Source organism: Thermobia domestica, chromosome 12 (genome assembly GCF_964235325.1).
Source record: "Thermobia domestica chromosome 12, izTheDome1.hap1.1, whole genome shotgun sequence".
Taxonomy (NCBI): Eukaryota; Metazoa; Arthropoda; class Insecta; order Zygentoma; family Lepismatidae; genus Thermobia; species Thermobia domestica.
Window position 1 is genome coordinate 76542686 of NC_137465.1, and position 18125 is coordinate 76560810.

The window sequence follows — 18125 nt, forward strand, 5'->3', positions numbered from 1 at the left end:
ACTAAATGTGGTCAGTATTTCAGTGAAGTTGTAGGTGCGAAGCTCCAGGGGTTTAGGAGATACAGCTACCAGAACATCACATGGAAGTACAGAATAGTCTTCATACAGTTGGAGGTAAAAGCTCTGTAAGACCTCTTGTAACGACAAAAGGTGAATAACAAATATATGGGTACATATTAGAACTAGGGGTAAGTCATATAGTAAGGGTATACCTGACGGCGGCCATCTTGAAATCCGCCATTTTGAATTAAGGTTAAGTTTTTAAAATAGGAATAGGGTAATGTGATACATGGTTTAAGGGCCAAATTTAATCAGAAGAACAATGGTGACGTTGATTTTGATTTACGCGCAATTGGTAAAAAGTTACAGGGAAATTAAATATTGTTGCAGCATATGTATTAGTTCTTTACCCCACCTTGTAAATTTTGTGTTAATGATAATAACTAAATAAAAAGCAGATGGATGAATATTAGGTCTATGTTAAGAGTTGTCTTGATGGCGGCCATGTTCAAATCCGCCATTTTCAATCAGACAAAAGTTTTAAACAAAACGCATAACAGTGACACCTTATTAATAGCAAATTTTACCATAACTCCAACGGTATAACCATTTTTGCTTTATCATTAACCAGCACAAAATTAAATGGATCGCTCCTTACGACTACTGGTTTGACGCAGTTGTTAACGACAAATGTGTCAAGTGTAACTCAACTGCCTTTGACAGGTGTGCTCACTATGAGCAGAGCATTTGTGCAAGTCAAGCACTCTTTTCTGAACTGCATATTGATTATACTAATTGAGGACTTTTCTGGAAGAAAGACCCAAGTTCAATTCCACTTTGGTCATTTTTCCTTAAATTAGCAACTTGTTTATGCGATAACAAATGCTGGTTAATGATAAAGCAAAAATGGTTATACCGTTGGATTTATGGTAAAATTTGCTATTAATAAGGTGTCAATGTTATGCGTTTTGTTTTAAAACTTTTGTCTGATTGAAAATGGCGGATTTGAACATGGCCGCCATCAAGGCAACTCTTACCATAGACCTAATATTTATCCACCTGCTTTTTATTTATTATCATTAACACAAAATTTACAAGGTGGAGTAAAGACTAATACATAGGCAGCAACAATATTTAATTTCCCTGTAACTTTTTACCAATTGCGCGTAAATCAAAATCAACGTCACCATTGTTCTTCTGATTAAATTTGGCCCTTAAACCATGTATCACATTACCCTATTCCTATTTTAAAAACTTAACCTTAATTCAAAATGGCGGACCGCCAAGTGAACTTTGTGGTGGACAAACATCGTGCTCGTGGGTTTTCTCGGGGTTCTCCCGTTTCCTCCCACTTTCTTCATTCCACCATTTCACTCATCTCTCATCATCACCGTCTCCTTTAGCCTAACCGGCATAACCGTGGGACGTAAAACTTAAAGATTTCATTTCATTCAAAATGGCGGATTTCAAGATGGCCGCCGTCAGGTATACCCTTACTATGACTTCCCCCTAGTCCTAATATGTACCCATATATTTGTTATTCACCTTTTGTCGTTACAAGAGGTCTTACAGAGCTTTTACCTCCAACTGTATGAAGACTATTCTGTACTTCCATGTGATGTTCTGGTAGCTGTATCTCCTAAACCCCTGGAGCTTCGCACCTACAACTTCACTGAAATACTGACCACATTTAGTACTACTGACTCATATGTGTCTCAGTCAGTAACTCAATTCACCCAAACGTAAGGTTTACTTGTGAGGCCCCAGAATTGGTGGGAAATATATTCCGCCAGAATATTATGTTGCCAACACTTCCACAAATATTATGGTGGTGGATTCCGATATTCCTTTTTTGCTTGTATGTGCTTAAATTCATTATGAAGTAAATGTAGAAGTGTTTCTATCATTCTCTTTCTTTCTTCTCATCTTTCTCATCCTCGCTCTCTTTTCCCCACCTTAAAATATGAATACTATCCTCCTGTAAGATTGTTTCTCTCCACAGCCCAAGGTTTAAAGAGACCAACCTGATATAGGTAACTATTAGCAGAACTGTACCAATAAATTCACATTAGAGACAGCGCCGTAACTCAGATTTTTTTCTGGGAGGCAAGCATTAATACGTGTATTTGGGCCTCCTAGAAAAAGTTTTTTTCTCATTCTTGGGCCCCCTCTTTCTATCTTTCTCTTACTATTTATGCCCCCCCGGAGCCTGTGGGCTCTCCCTCATGGCAAGGTCTGCGGGGTCGTTACTTACGTCCCTGGGCCCCTTCCATGACAAATTAATTAAGGGGACAAAATTGACAAATCTCAAAACCATACGAATAAATGTTATTTCTAGGGCCCCTAATAGTAGACGTTTTTTTACTGAAATGCGCCCACGACTCACTTTTGTTTCATTTACCTTTTGTGCGCTTCTCTACGTAATATAGTGAAACTCATGCTTCATTTATAATTTCATGTTCGTATCGTATATGGATTAAGAAAATGTCTCAAAATGGGCCCCTTCGAACGGCGGGGAACCTCCCTGGGGGGCAGTTACCCCTCCCCTGCCCCACACAAGTTACGGCCCTAATTAGAGAAGAAGTAAACTGTTTCGAAATTTACGTAACTTGCATATACGAAACCCTACTAGTGCTAAAGTTGATGAGTTAGTGCCACTGTTACCACTGCTATAAGGGGAAAAGAAGGGGAAGGACTGCTAAGATTCGCTAGCCAGGTTTTGTGTCAAAACACAGCGCCAAGCTACAGTAAACGGACACTAGACCCCAGTAATGGTATAAATCAGTATTAGTATTAATATGAAACTCGAAAACTTTGGAGCTCCTCCGTGGGTAAGCAGTTATCGTATGCTCCTTTGGCGTGGGAGTCCAGGGTTTGATTCCCGGCTGGAGCTTATGTAGTTTGGATTCCACGTTAATTAGGTTCTACCCTCGCTGTTAAACCGGACATTAAACTCAAAATCAACTTAACTCGAAAACTTTTGGGAGGAATACTTGACTTTTGGTTAAGATTTAGTTTTCATTCACGGGACTTATGAGACTCGAACCACGATATTCAATTGTCAAAAAGTGTGTCCAGGAAAGCATACATTTATTTGAGGCGCATAAAAGAAGGAAACGGGCGATCCCGGACTTGGTTAACAATAATATTTTATATTGTATTCGTTTGTGCATTAAATAAAACTGTTGGAAAGATTTAAAAAGCTTCTTTGTGTATTGACTTAAAATCATACGTTTGAAAGGAAACGTCATCTATATCGTGTTACATATGCTTACCTATTCGTTGTCAGTATCGTTGGCATTGTTTGTTTGAACAAGTACGGTATTTAATTGTCAAATAGTGTGTAATAGTTTACTTTGAAAAGATATATTCATTCTTTGAGAAGGAGAAAAGGGATGAGATGAGGTTATTTTGGACCTAGTTAGTACCTCTCCTTTTCGTTTGTGGATTAAAATAAACGACGTCACATTTACTTTTTGCTTAAATCGGATTGGTTCATTGTAATAACGATTAATCATACTTACGTAATGAGATAACATTGAGGAGTTATTTCTTATGATAAAACAAGAACATATATATGTGTAATGGTTTACTTTGAAATAATACATTCATTCCTAGAGAAGGTAAAAGAGGGAAGTGATGAGCTGAACCTAGTTACTACCTTTCGTTTTCGTTCGTGGATAAATATTAATGACGTCATGAGTATTGGCATGGGTACATGAACGAACACTAAAATTTCATGATTGGTGGGTTAATTTGGCAGAACCAAAGTCATGGTCTCCAGAACTAATTTTAGTATTTGATCACCTAAAATTGCTAAAGATATAATTTGAGAAGGTTTCTAATCTAATGCATTCTCTTTATTACGTTATAGGCATGCACTGTCTAGATTTAGTCTCCGGAGGTCATGAGTTTGATTCTCGATGATGGCTCATATGACTGATATTAACAAATTTTTGTGCTGTTTAGGATTTATGCTCTACATAGACGTTGTGTGAGCTATTCAAAGTGGAGTTTACTGTCACTTTATTTACATATAATGAGGATATGTATACCTTAATGTACTCCTCTTAAGCTTTTTGATAAGAGAGAACCACGATACTTTAAGGTTACCTTCTTGGTCTTGGTGTTAGTTCGTGTAATTTATATCTTACATAACATTGACGGTTTAGTTAAAATCATCATCTCAAAATATTTTAGCCAAAATTTTTCACTGAGTGCAAAGAGGGAATTATTTCACGGCTAACCGTCAAACCTTATCCGATTTTCAACTATTCGATTAACAAATAAACTGTTTTAATTATTCGATTAATAAACGGTTTTAACTATTCGATTAATAAATAAACTGTTTTTAACTGTTCGATTAACAAAAAAACTGTTTTTAACTATTCGATTAAATTTTGAGTCCACTGATTTCCAGTTATTACAAAAGTTCAAGTGAAAATTTGAAAGTAAAATTACTCGAACTCAAAAGTTTCAAGTCAAAAATATTGAAACTGAAAATTTTTCGAATTAAAAACAAACTAAACTTTTCGAACAAAAAAACCTTGAAATAAAATTTTTCGAATTTGAAATTTCAAATCAAAGAAAAAATTCAAACTGAAATTTTCGAATTAAAAGTTTTCGAAACAAATTTTGGAAAATTAAAAATTTTCGAACAAAAAAGATGAAATAATTTTCGATTTCAAATTTTTTCAAATCAAACAATTTCTCACTGAAATTTTCGAACTAAAAATGTAAACTAAAATTTTCGAAATATGAAATCAAAATTTTCGAACTAAAAGAAGTTGAAACCAAATTTTAGAACTAGAAACTTGAAACTAAAATTTTCGAACAGAAAAATAAAATGAAGATTTTTCAAACTGAAATTTTCGAATTAAAAGTTTCAACCTGTCAAACTAAAAATTTAACTTGAAATTTTCAAATCAAAATTTTCAAACAATAAAATGAAATCAAGGTTTTTCAAACGAAAAAAAAATTAAACTGAAATTTTGGAATTAAAAGTTTCAACCTGTCAAACTAAAAATTTTATAATGAAATTTTCAAATCAAATTTTTGCACCTAAAATTTCAAACCAAAATTTTCGAACTGAAAGTTTTAATAAATTCGGACATTCGAAATTTTCATACAAACTTTTTGAAAAAAAATAAGCAGAGGTTTGAAAGTGATCACTTAATTAGATTACACCTTAGAAATAAACGGTTTACAGCAAATGAACGTTTTCGACTACATTTATAATCTTAAAATTCAAAGTGTAAAATTAATGAATGGATTTCAAGGTCAAACTAGAAGTTAAAGGTAGAGATTAACCAATTTTGGATAAAGGTAACTTTTCGTCAGTAACTACCCTATATTCAGGTATTATAGTTATGAAAGTTCACAATTCCAGATGAAAAAACTCCATAAAATTAAAAGAAATGGCAATGATCTGTTTGGTGATAACTCTTTTCATAAGGCATAGCCGTTTACTGATTTTAAAATTTTAATTGTCTTGAAGAAATATTCGGGACTAAGTTTTTTGAGACGTTGAACCGTTTCGTAAGCCATAGCCGAATCGAGGCATTGATATTGCTTGAAATGAAGTTTAATCAAACTTTATCTCATCAGCAGCTCTAACTTACGAAATGTTTTAGTGAACTGTAACCTTTTATTTGTTTCAGATCAACGTCGACGTGATGAGCTAGTTGGCCAGCCATAATGGGACATTTTTTTTCGTACCATCTTGAAAGCATGCAAAACTTCTTAGAATGTTTATAGGCGTTACGCTACGTGAAAACCCGAATCCCTACCACAGAACAAACATAAACGCATATTTTCAAGGCCTTGAATCGAACCTGGGACCATTTTAAGATTACTTACCACAGCGATTCCCATGTGATGTGTTTAATCGACCCAGCCAAGCTTTTGAAACGGCATTATACTGTAAACTGATTGATTTTATATTCAAAGATATCTTGATTCTGCACTTGAAATCACTTAGTTTGGTAATGAATTTCGTTATAGATAAAGAATGTAGCATTTGCATTTTTATTAGCTCAGTCATCTTGGTAGTGTGCTTCCTGCACTACAATAGTAATTCCTTGAAATCGTGTTTGTGATGAAGCATGTAGATTCTCAATTTGATTTCTTCCCTCACCAGGGTTCTGAATTCCGGTTCTCGATAACTGTCAGATTGAAAAAATACATTTAGGATAGCTGTTCCACAACAGTACGTAAACTTCGTTCGTATTCATGCGTGATTCTTTCCATTAAAGTACAGCTGATCCTGAAACTTGCAGAAATTATCTTAACCGATCTTGCGAAAGGAAATTCAGGATTTGTTTTCATTAAACACTTTACGAAATCCAAGCATTCAACCTATCTTGAGTTGTACTTTGTCCTTATCACAGGAGAGAGAGAGAGAGAGAGAGCAGTAGATGATTAATGTCAGCCTGGAACAATTTGCAGATCTTAGCATTTTGCTAACACGTTCGTTTCAAGAGCTTGGATGGATCGATTGAACTCATCAGATGGGAATCGCTGCGGTAAGTAATCTTAAAATGGTCCCACGTTCGATTCAAGGTCTTGAAAATATGCGTTTATGTTCGTTCTGTGGTAGGGATTCGGGTTTTCACGTAGCGTAACGCCTATAACCGTTCTAAGAAGCTTTGCATGCTTTCAAGATGATACGAAAAAAAAGTCCCATTATGGCTGGCCAACTAGCTCATCACGTCGACGTTGATCTGAAACAAATAAAAAGTTACAGTTCACTAAAACATTTCGTAAGTTAGAGCTGCTGATGAGATAAAGCTTGATTAAACTTCATTTCAAGCAATATCAATGTCTCGATTCGGCTATGGCTTACGAAACGGTTCAACGTCTCAAAAAACTTAGTCCCGAATATTTCTTCAAGACAATTAAAATTTTAAAATCAGTAAACGGCTATGCCTTATGAAATGAGTTATCACCAAACAGATCATTGCCATTTCTTTTAATTTTATGGAGTTTTTTCATATGAAATGGTGAACTTTTATGACACTTAATACCTGAATATAGGGTAGTTACTGATGAAAAGTTACCTTTACCCAAAATTGGTTAATCTCTACCTCTAACTTCTAGTTTGACCTTGAAATACATTCATTAATTTTTCACTTTGAATTTTAAGATTATAAATGTAGTCGAAAACGTTCATTTGTTGTAAACCGTTTATTTCTAAGGTGTAATCTAATTAAGTGATCACTTTCAAACCTCTGCTTAATATTTTTTCAAAAAGTTTGTATGAAAATTTCGAATGTCCGAATTTTTTAAAACTTTCAGTTCGAAAATTTTGGTTTGAAATTTTAGGTTCAAAAATTTGATTTGAAAATTTCATTATAAAATTTTTAGTTTGACAGGTTGAAACTTTTAATTCGAAAATTTCAGTTTGAAATTTTTCGTTTGAAAAATCTTCATTTCATTTTTTGTTCGAAAATTTTAGTTTCAAGTTTCTAGTTCTAAAATTTGGTTTCAACTTCTTTTGGTTCGAAAATTTTGATTTCATGTTTCGAAAATTTTAGTTTACATTTTTAGTTCGAAAATTTCAGTGAGAAATTGTTTGATTTGAAAAAAATTGAAATCGAAAATTTTTATTTCATCTCTTTTGTTCGAAAATTTTGTTTTCCAAAATTTATTTCGAAAACTTTTAATTCGAAAATTTCAGTTTGAATTTTTCTTTGATTTAAAATTTCAAATTGGAAAAATTTTATTTCAAGATTTTCTTTTTGAAAAGTTTAGTTTGATGTTTTTAATTCCACTGAGATAGACCTCTGCTGTATGGGGTCCCTGATTCAAACCTCGCAAAAGTAGTTTTGTGGTGGGCAACATTATGCTCGGGATACCCCAATTTTCTCCCACACTTTCATTTCACCAATTCATTCATTTCTCATCGTCACCGTCTCTTTTAGCCTAACCGGCATAAGTGTGGGACGTAAAACTAAAATTTCATTTGCACCAGTGTTAGTCCAATTAGATACCATCTCATCAAAGGGATAACAAACTCCAAATTTTATGCCATAAAAGAGAACGAAAATAAAAAGTATTCATAAACCTGTACTAATTCATAACGTAATAAATCATCAAGAATACGTTTTTAATAATTTTAAAGAATCATCATAACCTCTAATCCAAAAACTCAATTCAATGACGTCATACAAACGCATTAGCCGTGCCAAGGTACCTCTGACTCATTCGCACCAGCGTGCACGGGCCCTGAGTAAGCATAAGCAGATTTTCAATAGGTGACGCAATCCCGGGCCAAAGTATCCCTCTTTCATTCGCATTAACGCTATGATCCATGTGGCCCCTACATTGGATGATCAAAAGTTCGATAGTCAGGCCATTACTACTGGGAAGAACGTTCATTTCAGCTAGCAAAATATATATAGAAAACTAGCCGTTTTTTTTTTATTTTTTATTTTTTTTTTACACCCGAAAGACTAAACAGAATTCTTTAATTATCTTTTTCAAGACATTTTGAAAATACTTTTTACCCAAATTAGTCCGACCTGACCGATTAGAGCATCCGACCTGAAACCAATGGAAAATTTATTGGGCAGAAGTCAGCAGAACTATACAGGAAAATTGGCGAGACATCCACCAAGAAGTGACGCGATATGGGAGCTAGTTCTTCATACATGGGAGGTGGGACAGAAACACCGATATATCGCCAGCTTAGTTAACTCCGTATCAAGTTAAGGGGGACTACAAAGATACTCATCTTGAATATAGTCAGAGCCAACACAAGTTCTTCATGGAGCTGCCTAAATGCATCCATTTCTCCTGTACTTGACTTCAATTGAAACTCAATTTCCTAGCGTACTTTTACAACATTTAACTATTATTTACTAATAGTACATCAATATTTCTCGTGGGCAAATAGTGTTTTCGTTTTTAAAGTAATAGATCTAGGTTCGATGCCGGTGGAGTACTTGTTTGTTCTCACTAAGGAGTAACATTTGTTTCAAAATCATAAAAAGGAGTAACTAAACGCCTACAGTAACTTTTTATTTTTAACGTTGATTCTTTTTCTCGTTTTTTTCTCATCCTTAATTTTTTCACTTCTCGTATCGAAATGGGGGTCAGGACCCTCCCTCCTTGACTACGTGCCTGCATATACCTGTAACTGTTAAAATACTACAATAAAGAATAACACATTTATTTACAAAAGAATATCATGTTCCTGTCCAGAAAGCAGAACCCCATATCTTGGCTGTTTCATCTCACCTCCAGAATACGTTGTCTGAGCAACTTTCTCCACTAGGAATCGATCTCGGATCCATACGTAGAACAATGGAAATTTTAATAGTGTTTTTTCTTTTTTTATTGTCGTGTCATGTTAGTGGTGTCGTTAATGAAATGTTAATATTTAACATTATTTTAACGTTTCAGAAAGAATGTAGTTCCTATACTAGCCACTACAATTACAAGTCATTAGATTGAAAGATTAACACATTTCTATAATTTTTTAAAACTCAAAGATTTTTTCTTTGTTTTATTTCCATATATAGGTAATAAACCAGGTGCGAATCTTGTTACGAGAATTGTGTCGACTACACTCAGTGTCAGAGCCTCCAGAGATCGATAGACTGACCTTGGCAGTGCCTTCCCCAGGAACGTGGAGTCTAGAGGCTGGGTTCAATCATAGTGTAGTAGATCCTCGTCGCGGAGAAAAAGTCGAGGAAGACGGCGAGGCTGATGACGAAGACGACGACGACGATGATGAAGTTGAAGACGACCTCGAAATGGATGAAGGGGAAGTACCATCTAAAAGTAAAGTAAGTACGTAAAGTAAAATAAGAATAGATTGGTTGCTTGGATTGGTATTTAGCGTTCCTTTCAGCATTGACACTATATGAGACGTGAACCTACAGTTTAAGGCGGAATCCGAATTACTCTAATGGGCCATTCGATATGAAATCACCAAATTTGAAACTGAAATGTGGCTCGTATGTTTTAGGTTTTCTTTAAATTTTATACAAATGTTGTGGTGCCCAAACATAACACACCTGTAAAATTTTACAGTTTTATCTCAAAGGACGCTCCTGTAGTAGCAATTCGAAATTTGGGTGTTTTGTGCAAAAAGTCTCTAAGTCCACCCTTGACTTAAAATGTGAAACCGCTAGATCTCTGGTTATATTGAAACTATTTGAAAATGGTTTGCACTGAAACAATCGTAGAATTTGTAACATTTAAAATATTGTAGCAATGAACTGCCCAGGTGGGGTTAACCATATGAATTTCACCATAAAAAGAAAAAATGTCAAATTCGGCAGTTATTTCTGAAAAGGACCCACCCAACATCAACTTCAAATTTCCAAAATAAGTAGCTGCTGTATTCCTCTTTTTCCATACAAAAGACTTAGGAGGGTGGGTTTTGGTATGTTCAAGAAAAATAATTCATATTTAATTTTTTAGTAATATGACTTAAAATTTTACCTTTGCCTATTGCACAGCCTGTATAGTGGTATTTGATTAAAACAGAAGAAACAAAATAATAGTGAACTACCGTCACAATAAATACTATATAATACTCAAATCATACTTACATGTTTGGTTCGTTCTAGGCAACGTGAAATATTAAGCCTAAGATCTGTTATCACCAATTTCAGTGGAAGTCGTCTCATTAGCTTGAAGTACCATTTAAAATACTTGGTACGCGAATATTAATGATGCAGTTTTCATGTAGAATCCAACATGTGTCATGTGTTTTTGGACAGAAAAATATTTTCTTGGGTCCATGGGCATGAAGAAAATTCATCTTACCGTCACGATTTTCCTGTGATTTCTCAACGATATTTCCAATTCACCATTTCCCTTCATGCACGAAATATATTTCTCACATGAAAAGTTAATGTCTTCTACTCGAGTACCAGTATTTAAAGTGAATGTTGGCTTTAAAGAAGATACATGATGGACTTCAAGTTTTGACGTACTAGTGGGTTTGTAATGGTGATTTTCACGTGTGGCTTCTGTAAACTAGCACGTCTCGCTAGACGTTTCAGCGTCCCCCCCAACCCCCAACCCCTGTGCCATCGCAAACACTTTTGCCGTGGCTTGTGGCAAAATAGTTCCACTCACAAGTGAGTCCAAAAGCAGGCATAAGTTGACAAAGTTTTTATAGTTTTTATATTGGGCTGCTGACCCGTCACTAAAGTAGATAACGTGTTTAATTTGAGGAAAAACATCGTTAATGTACTTCGAAACAATAACTTGAAAAGCATAAAATGTAACTGTATTGTGCTTTAACATACCACTGACACAACATAATTACTGACATTTGACACTAGAAGTTACAGGATCTCGGTAGTATATATTCCACAAGGACGCATTGTTGATTGGATACTGGTCCAGTGATATCCCAGAAGTTCATCTGGAATAATATAGGAATAGTTTTCAAAAAAATCAGCTATAATTAAACATGGTTTTTCATCCTTCTGTGTGTCTGAAGTAATCGCTCTCGGATTTGGCTTTGAAGTTATGATGAGATAATTTGTCACGTTTTCTTTCAAATATTTCAATGAAATCGTCTTGCACCTATTTTTTTGTAGTGTATATATTCTGATTGAGCCAGTTCTTTGAATGTACACCTTATTCCAAAAAGGTTAAGCGCATTGATTATGGCTGTTTTGAGGCAAAAAGTTTCCAAGTCCAACTTCGGTTATCTTCGGAAAACAGTAAACCAAAGATGCCAGGTTCGAACTTCCAAGCGAACCTTCGCAACCGGGAAAAATTATACAGATGTGTTTTCTCTTTCAAGTTTAGTGAGACATGTTGAAAAAATGACATGTCTAGAAACAACGTAATATTGATTGAAATACTTAATGATACAATATTTCTAGACTATGTATTCATGTCAGCTCATGCTCGTTTTCCCATTTAAATTTCCATATGTAAAAGAATATTTCCATGTGTAAAAACATTTTCAATGAAAGGAAAGACAGCGAACATAGTTCCCGCATCCATATTAAAATAAAAGTAGAAAAAAAAAAAACAGCATTTGCAACGGATATGAATGTCATTGGCTTGGAAATTCAGTTATATTTTCGTTAGAAGGAACTCAGAGAGAATGATCATGTTAGCTCAGTGGTAAACCACTGGAGTTCAAATCGTAAGGTCGTGAGTTCGATTCTCATGTGGGCCAAGATTTTTTGTATGTACAGTGGAGTCTCGTTAATTCGAACTTGGATAATTCGAACAGAAGTCCATTCCTTTGAAAACTGTATTGAAAACAATAGTAAAAAATTGTGGATAAATCGAACTTTTGAACATATGTTTTGGATAATTCGAAGTAAATACAGTTGGACAGATGTAAACAGAGAAATACAGTTTTAACATGTTTTCAGTTATCCAGATGCAGCCATAGGGAAGAGTAATACAAAATATAAATAGAAAATCTATGTAATGATAAAGATGAAGGTGAGTTGGGGAAGAAGTAAAGATAGAGAACGTGTGCCAATCTCATCTTGTTTCAGAATTGGTTGAAAATTTAAGGTGAATTACTGATAAAGCCAACTGAATGTTATTAACCTTTTCAGGACGAACGGCTCAACCCTTGAGCCAGCAACTCAAACCTCTCTAGCTCAGCTCCTAATTAACCTAGAGATATGATTTTGGTATGTATCTCTTCAGAAAGGATTGAACTTTCTAATCCTGTGTATATCATTCATGTAATGGGTCCCTCCGTGAAGGGGGAGGGGGGCAAAGTTGGGTGTTTATAGTGTTCCGTCTCTCCCTTCAGAATTTGGGGGGAGGTACCCCCCTGATGGAGCTACAAGGATAAAAAATGGCATCCATAAAGACAAATGATCATACTAACTAGCCATACCCAGTCCATGACTTTTGGGCTTGAGAGGGGTGAATAGGAGGGGTATTGAATTTACCCTTTTTCTTATTGTATATTTTCTTATAAAGACAAAAAAATATATTTCAAATTTGAGGAACTCTGGCAACATTGTTATTCATCGTACGCAAGAAAAAAAAATCTCACATTTACGACAGATATTTGGGACAATGATACACAAAAGTCAAACCCATCGGTTCAATACAAATGGAAAAAGAAATTCAGAACCCCACACCTACGTGACACATCCTGTATATTATTCAATATCCACTGTAATGTACTCTAACGTTGACAGCCCTAGCGACATTCGTAATTATCACAGACACACAAACCATACCTCGTTGAAAACCTTATAGATTAGCCATTCCAACAATGTAACTTTTGTGTGTCTCGGGCCAAACCAGTAAAAGAAGAAGAAGACGAAAATCAAAATTTTGGGTGGAAAATCAAATTTTTCGAAATTTGTCGGACTATGGCAACTCTGTTATTTTTCGTACGCAAGGAAAAAAAATCTCACATTTAGGCCAGACATTGGGAACAACGATATAAAAAAATGAATGGTGTAAGTGCAATAGGAGTGAAGAAAAAAATTCGGAACCTCGAACCTACGTGAATCATCCTCTATTTTTTTCGATAGTTTGTGGTATACGCTAATATCGGCAGGCTTGGCCACGCTCCTAATTGTCACAAGCATATCAGCTATACCTCGTTGGAAAGCTTATGGAACAAACATTTGAACAAGGTAACTTTTGTGTGTGTCGGGCCAAACCAGTAAAAGAAGAAGAAGACGAAAGTCAAGATTTTGGGGGGAAATTAAAATTTTTCGAAATTTGTCTTACTATGGCAACACTGTTATTTGTCGTACGCAAGGGAAATAATTCTCACATTTGCGCCAGACATTGGAAACAACGATGTAGAAAAATGAAGGGTTTAGGTGGAATAGGAGTGAAGAAAAAAATTCGGAACGCCGACCCTACGTGAATCATCCTGTATGTTTTCGAGAGATTGTGGTATAAGCTAACATTGGCAGACTTGGCCACGGTCCTAATTGTCAAAAACATATCAGCTATACCTCGTTGGAAAGCTTATAGAACAGACATTCCAACAAGAGAACTTATTGAACAGACATACACACACACACATACACAGAGAGAGAGAGAGAGAGAGAGAGAGAGAGCGAAAGGAAAACAGTTATCACCTCAGAACGCACCGTTCTATTTTTAGCCTGGTCAGAGTCAGCTGTAGCTATCAGTTGAATCTAAGGGTCGTAAATATGCATTTCTTTCAACTCCCTCCTTTGACAAGTTATTTAGTTTTAGAAAAAAATCTTCCTGACGAAGCAAAAGGAAAGAAAAGCAATGATCTTGCGACGAACAATATTAGGTGAACCAATGCGTGTTTATTCTCTGCTGTTAGTAAGAGTGCATTCCTACTGCACTTACACGGTTTATTTTTTGCACAATTGTTCACAATAACGGGAGTAAATGTGAGAATTATTTTTCTTGCATACGACAAACAACAGTGTTGCCATAGTAAGACAAATTTCGAAAAACTTGATTTTCCACCCAAAATTTTCATTTTTGTCTTCTTTTTCCTTCACTAGTTTGGCCCGACAGACACGAAAGTTATCTTGTTGGAATGTTTGTTCCATAAGCTTTCCAACGAGGTACGGCTGATATGTTTGTGACAATTAGGAGCGTGGCCAAGCCTGCCGATATTAGCGTATACCACAATCTATCGAAAAAAAATATAGGATGATCCACGCAGATTCGGTGCTCCGAATTTTTCCTCCATTTCTATTACACCTACACCATTCATTTTTTTATATCATTGTTCCCAATGTCTGGCGTAAATGTGAGATTTTTTTTCTTGCGTACGAGAAATAACAGCGTTGCCATAGTACAAATTTTTTTAAAAATGGATTTTCCAACCAAAATTTTGATTTTCGTCTTCTTCTTCTTTTACTAATTTAGCCCAAGAGACACGAAACTTACCTTGTTGGAATGTGTGTGTTATACGGATTCCAACGAGGTATAGCTGATATGTTTGTGACAATTAGGAGCGTGGCCAAGCCTGCCAATGTTAGCGTATACCACAATCTCTCGAACAAAATACAGGATGATTCACGTAGGTTCGGGGTTCCGAATTTTTTCCTCCATTCCTATTGTACCTAAACCCTTCATTTTTTAATATCATTGTTCCCAATGTCTGGCGTAAATGTAAGAATTTTTTTCCTTGCGTACGACAGATACCAGTGTTGCCATAGTCGGACAAATTTGGAAAAAATAGATTTTTTCGCAAAATTTTGACTTTCGTCTTCTTCTTCTTTTACTAGTTTGGTCCGAGAGACACGAAAGTTATCCTGTTGAAATGGGTGTCTCATAAGGTTTCCAACGAGGTATAGATGATATGCTTGTGACAATTAGGGGCATCACCAGACTTGCCAATGTTAGCGTATATCACAATCTATCGAAAAAATACAGGATGATTCACGTAGGCTCGGTGTTCAGAATTTTTCCCTCCATTCCTATTGAATCTAAACCCTTCATTTTTTGATATCATTGTTTCCAGTGTCTGGCGTAAATCTGAGATTTTTTTGCTTGCGTTCGGTATATATCAGAGTTGCCACAGTCTGACAAAATCTGAAGAATTGTATTTTTGAAAAAAAAAAATGATTTTCGTCTTCTTCTTCTTTTACTAATTTGGTCCGAGAGACACGAAAGTTACTTTGCTGAAATGTCTGTTCTATAAGGTTTCCAACGAGGTATGGTTTGTTTATGTGTGACATTTAGGGGCGTCGCCAAGCCTGCCAACGTAAGGGTAGACGAAAATTTCTCGGGAAAATAGGAACAGGATGATTCACCTAGATTCTATCTTCCGATTTTTTTTACCTAGCTATTGTACCTTTGCCCTTCATTTTTTGGTATAATTATTATCAATGTCTGGCCTACAGGTCAGAATATTTTTTCTAGCGTACGACTAGAAACAGTGTTGCCAGACTCACAAATTTCGAAAAAAAATATTTTTTCACTTTTTCTCTTTCTTTCTTCTTCTTCTTCTTCTACGGGTTGGGTACGGTAGCCTCAAAGGTTATCTTACTAGAATCTTTGTTTTATAAGCTTTCCAACAAGGTATAATTCATACCCATGGAAGAATTAGGAGGGGTGCTAGGACCGCCAAAGTAAAGGTCTACGATTTTCTTGAAATCCCTGCCCGTCCTGAAAAGGTTAATATCGTATTCCACGCAATACATGAAATTCAAGATTTATTGACCGTACAAAAACAATCAAATTTAAGCAAATGAGGTTTACGACTTCTTAAAAGTGAGAACAGAATATTCAAATTGTTACTGGTGTTTAATTGTTTGGGCTATTCAATGTATGTTGTAGTGACGTAGTTTGAATTATGTGGAGTCAATGTCGTTTGTTAGTTTGCGGTATTCGATCACGCAAATAATAAAGCTGCTTTAAAGGCAAAGTCTTCACCATATAATATGTTTTTGATGCACAGTACTTTGGTTTGTTTGTTATTATATATATGAAAATGATTGTCGGATAGTTCGAATTTTGGATAATTCGAAGTTTTTTCGTTGGACTTCGAATTAAAAAGAGTCCACTGTATTTCTGTTTTCCTCAATGCGTGAATAATTATATAAAATAATTACATTAAAATAAATCAGTTGTATATACATTGAGTGCTCACAGAATTGCGACCACCCTCCACACAAGAAAGTGTGCCAGCAGCTGAGCTGATTACATCATCACCCCGCCTGGTAGTAGACCTATTGCAGAGAAAGAACATCGAAGCTAGGTGTTGACAGACAGCACACACTATTATAATCGGAGGTGGGCAGGATTTATCCGCATTCAGATAGGGCATGATTGTGGGTATGCGAGCAATAGATACGTCAATAACCCATTCAGCGGTACTTGCGGGATGCGCCCGTTCCTGTGTAGTGAAGGTGTACAAGGAGTGGGAAGAAAATGTAGTTACTGACTTTGAGACGAAACTGCAGAAGTGTACGGAAGTTCAAAACGGGTGAGCGTCGCGTCAAACAGCTGGTGACAGCTAAACGAACCATCAGTGTCCGGGAATTACATGAGCAGTACAGTGGTGGATACACAACACCCATATCCCACGCAACAATACGGAGTACACTGGCATGCACGAAGTTCCACAGTAGACGACTCACTCTTTTGTCGCGCTTGGGCTGATTGGACCGTGGATGATTGGAAAAGGGTGTGTTGGTCCGATAAAGCACGGTTTGTGCTACTCCTCTCGGACGGGAGCGTGCATGTGTGGCGTCAACAGCACGAAGTTATGAACCGCTCGTGCATGGTGCGTACTGTACAGGCAGGTAGGGGCAGCTGTATGGTTTGCGGATGCTTTTGTTGGCATGAACTGGGAACATTGATGTGCATCCACAAAAGTGAAACATCCATTTTGTACCTGCAGATTTTACAGAATCACGTACAACCTAGAATGCAACACTTCTACCCACACGAAGGCGGTATTTTCCAGAATGACAATGCACGGTGCTACCAAGCCAGAACTGTACTGCTTAGCTTAAGGAACATTCTACGGAGCTGCAGTATATAAATTGGCCCCCTTATTCTCAGATCCTAATCCTATAGAACATTTATGGGATGTGGAAGGAGCTCTTCGCACCATGACTCCTGCACCGACATCTGTGGCTCATTGGGGATGCCATCGGTAATATATGATCAGATCCCCGTGGAAACATATCAGCAACTACTAGAATCCATGCCATGCCGTCCGCAGGCCGACCTCTGAACAAAAGGTGGACCAACAAAATATGAGGTAGGTGGTGGCAATTCAGTGAGCACTTAGTGTATATGTAATCGACTTTCTTTGTTAAATCACTACGACGAACGTACTACAACCAGAATTCTTCAAGATGGCAGTGTATAATCATATAATCATTTCAGGACAAATAATATGTTTAAAGTACAACATATGAAGTGTAGTAGGCGTTGACAGAACATCGGTATATTATATGTAAGGATGGATAATATCATGAAATTTTTAAAATTGAAATATTTCATCTGAAATATTTCATTCAAATTTCATATTTTTTTCTTTTTATAATTGTTTATTACAGATATGACACTGATATTGTGGAAATAAAAGTCGCAGCTATTACATCCTTTATTATTATTATTTTTATTTTTATTATTATTATTAAAGTAGGCTAAGTTACCAAGCAAGAAGATGATTAAGGCATTACGACAGACTCTCGAGACTTCCC

General features: G+C 36.0%; 1 protein-coding gene across 1 annotated transcript in view; it reads left to right on the top strand.

The window, feature by feature from the left end:
* The window catches only part of LOC145666519 (ubiquitin-conjugating enzyme E2 Q2), a 361803-nt gene that overhangs the window by 121127 nt on the left and 222551 nt on the right, over window positions 1-18125 (top strand). The window contains exon 3 of the mRNA XM_081733809.1: window positions 9525-9791. Coding sequence (XP_081589935.1) covers window positions 9525-9791 — 267 coding nt within the window. The remainder of the gene's footprint in view (window positions 1-9524; window positions 9792-18125) is intronic.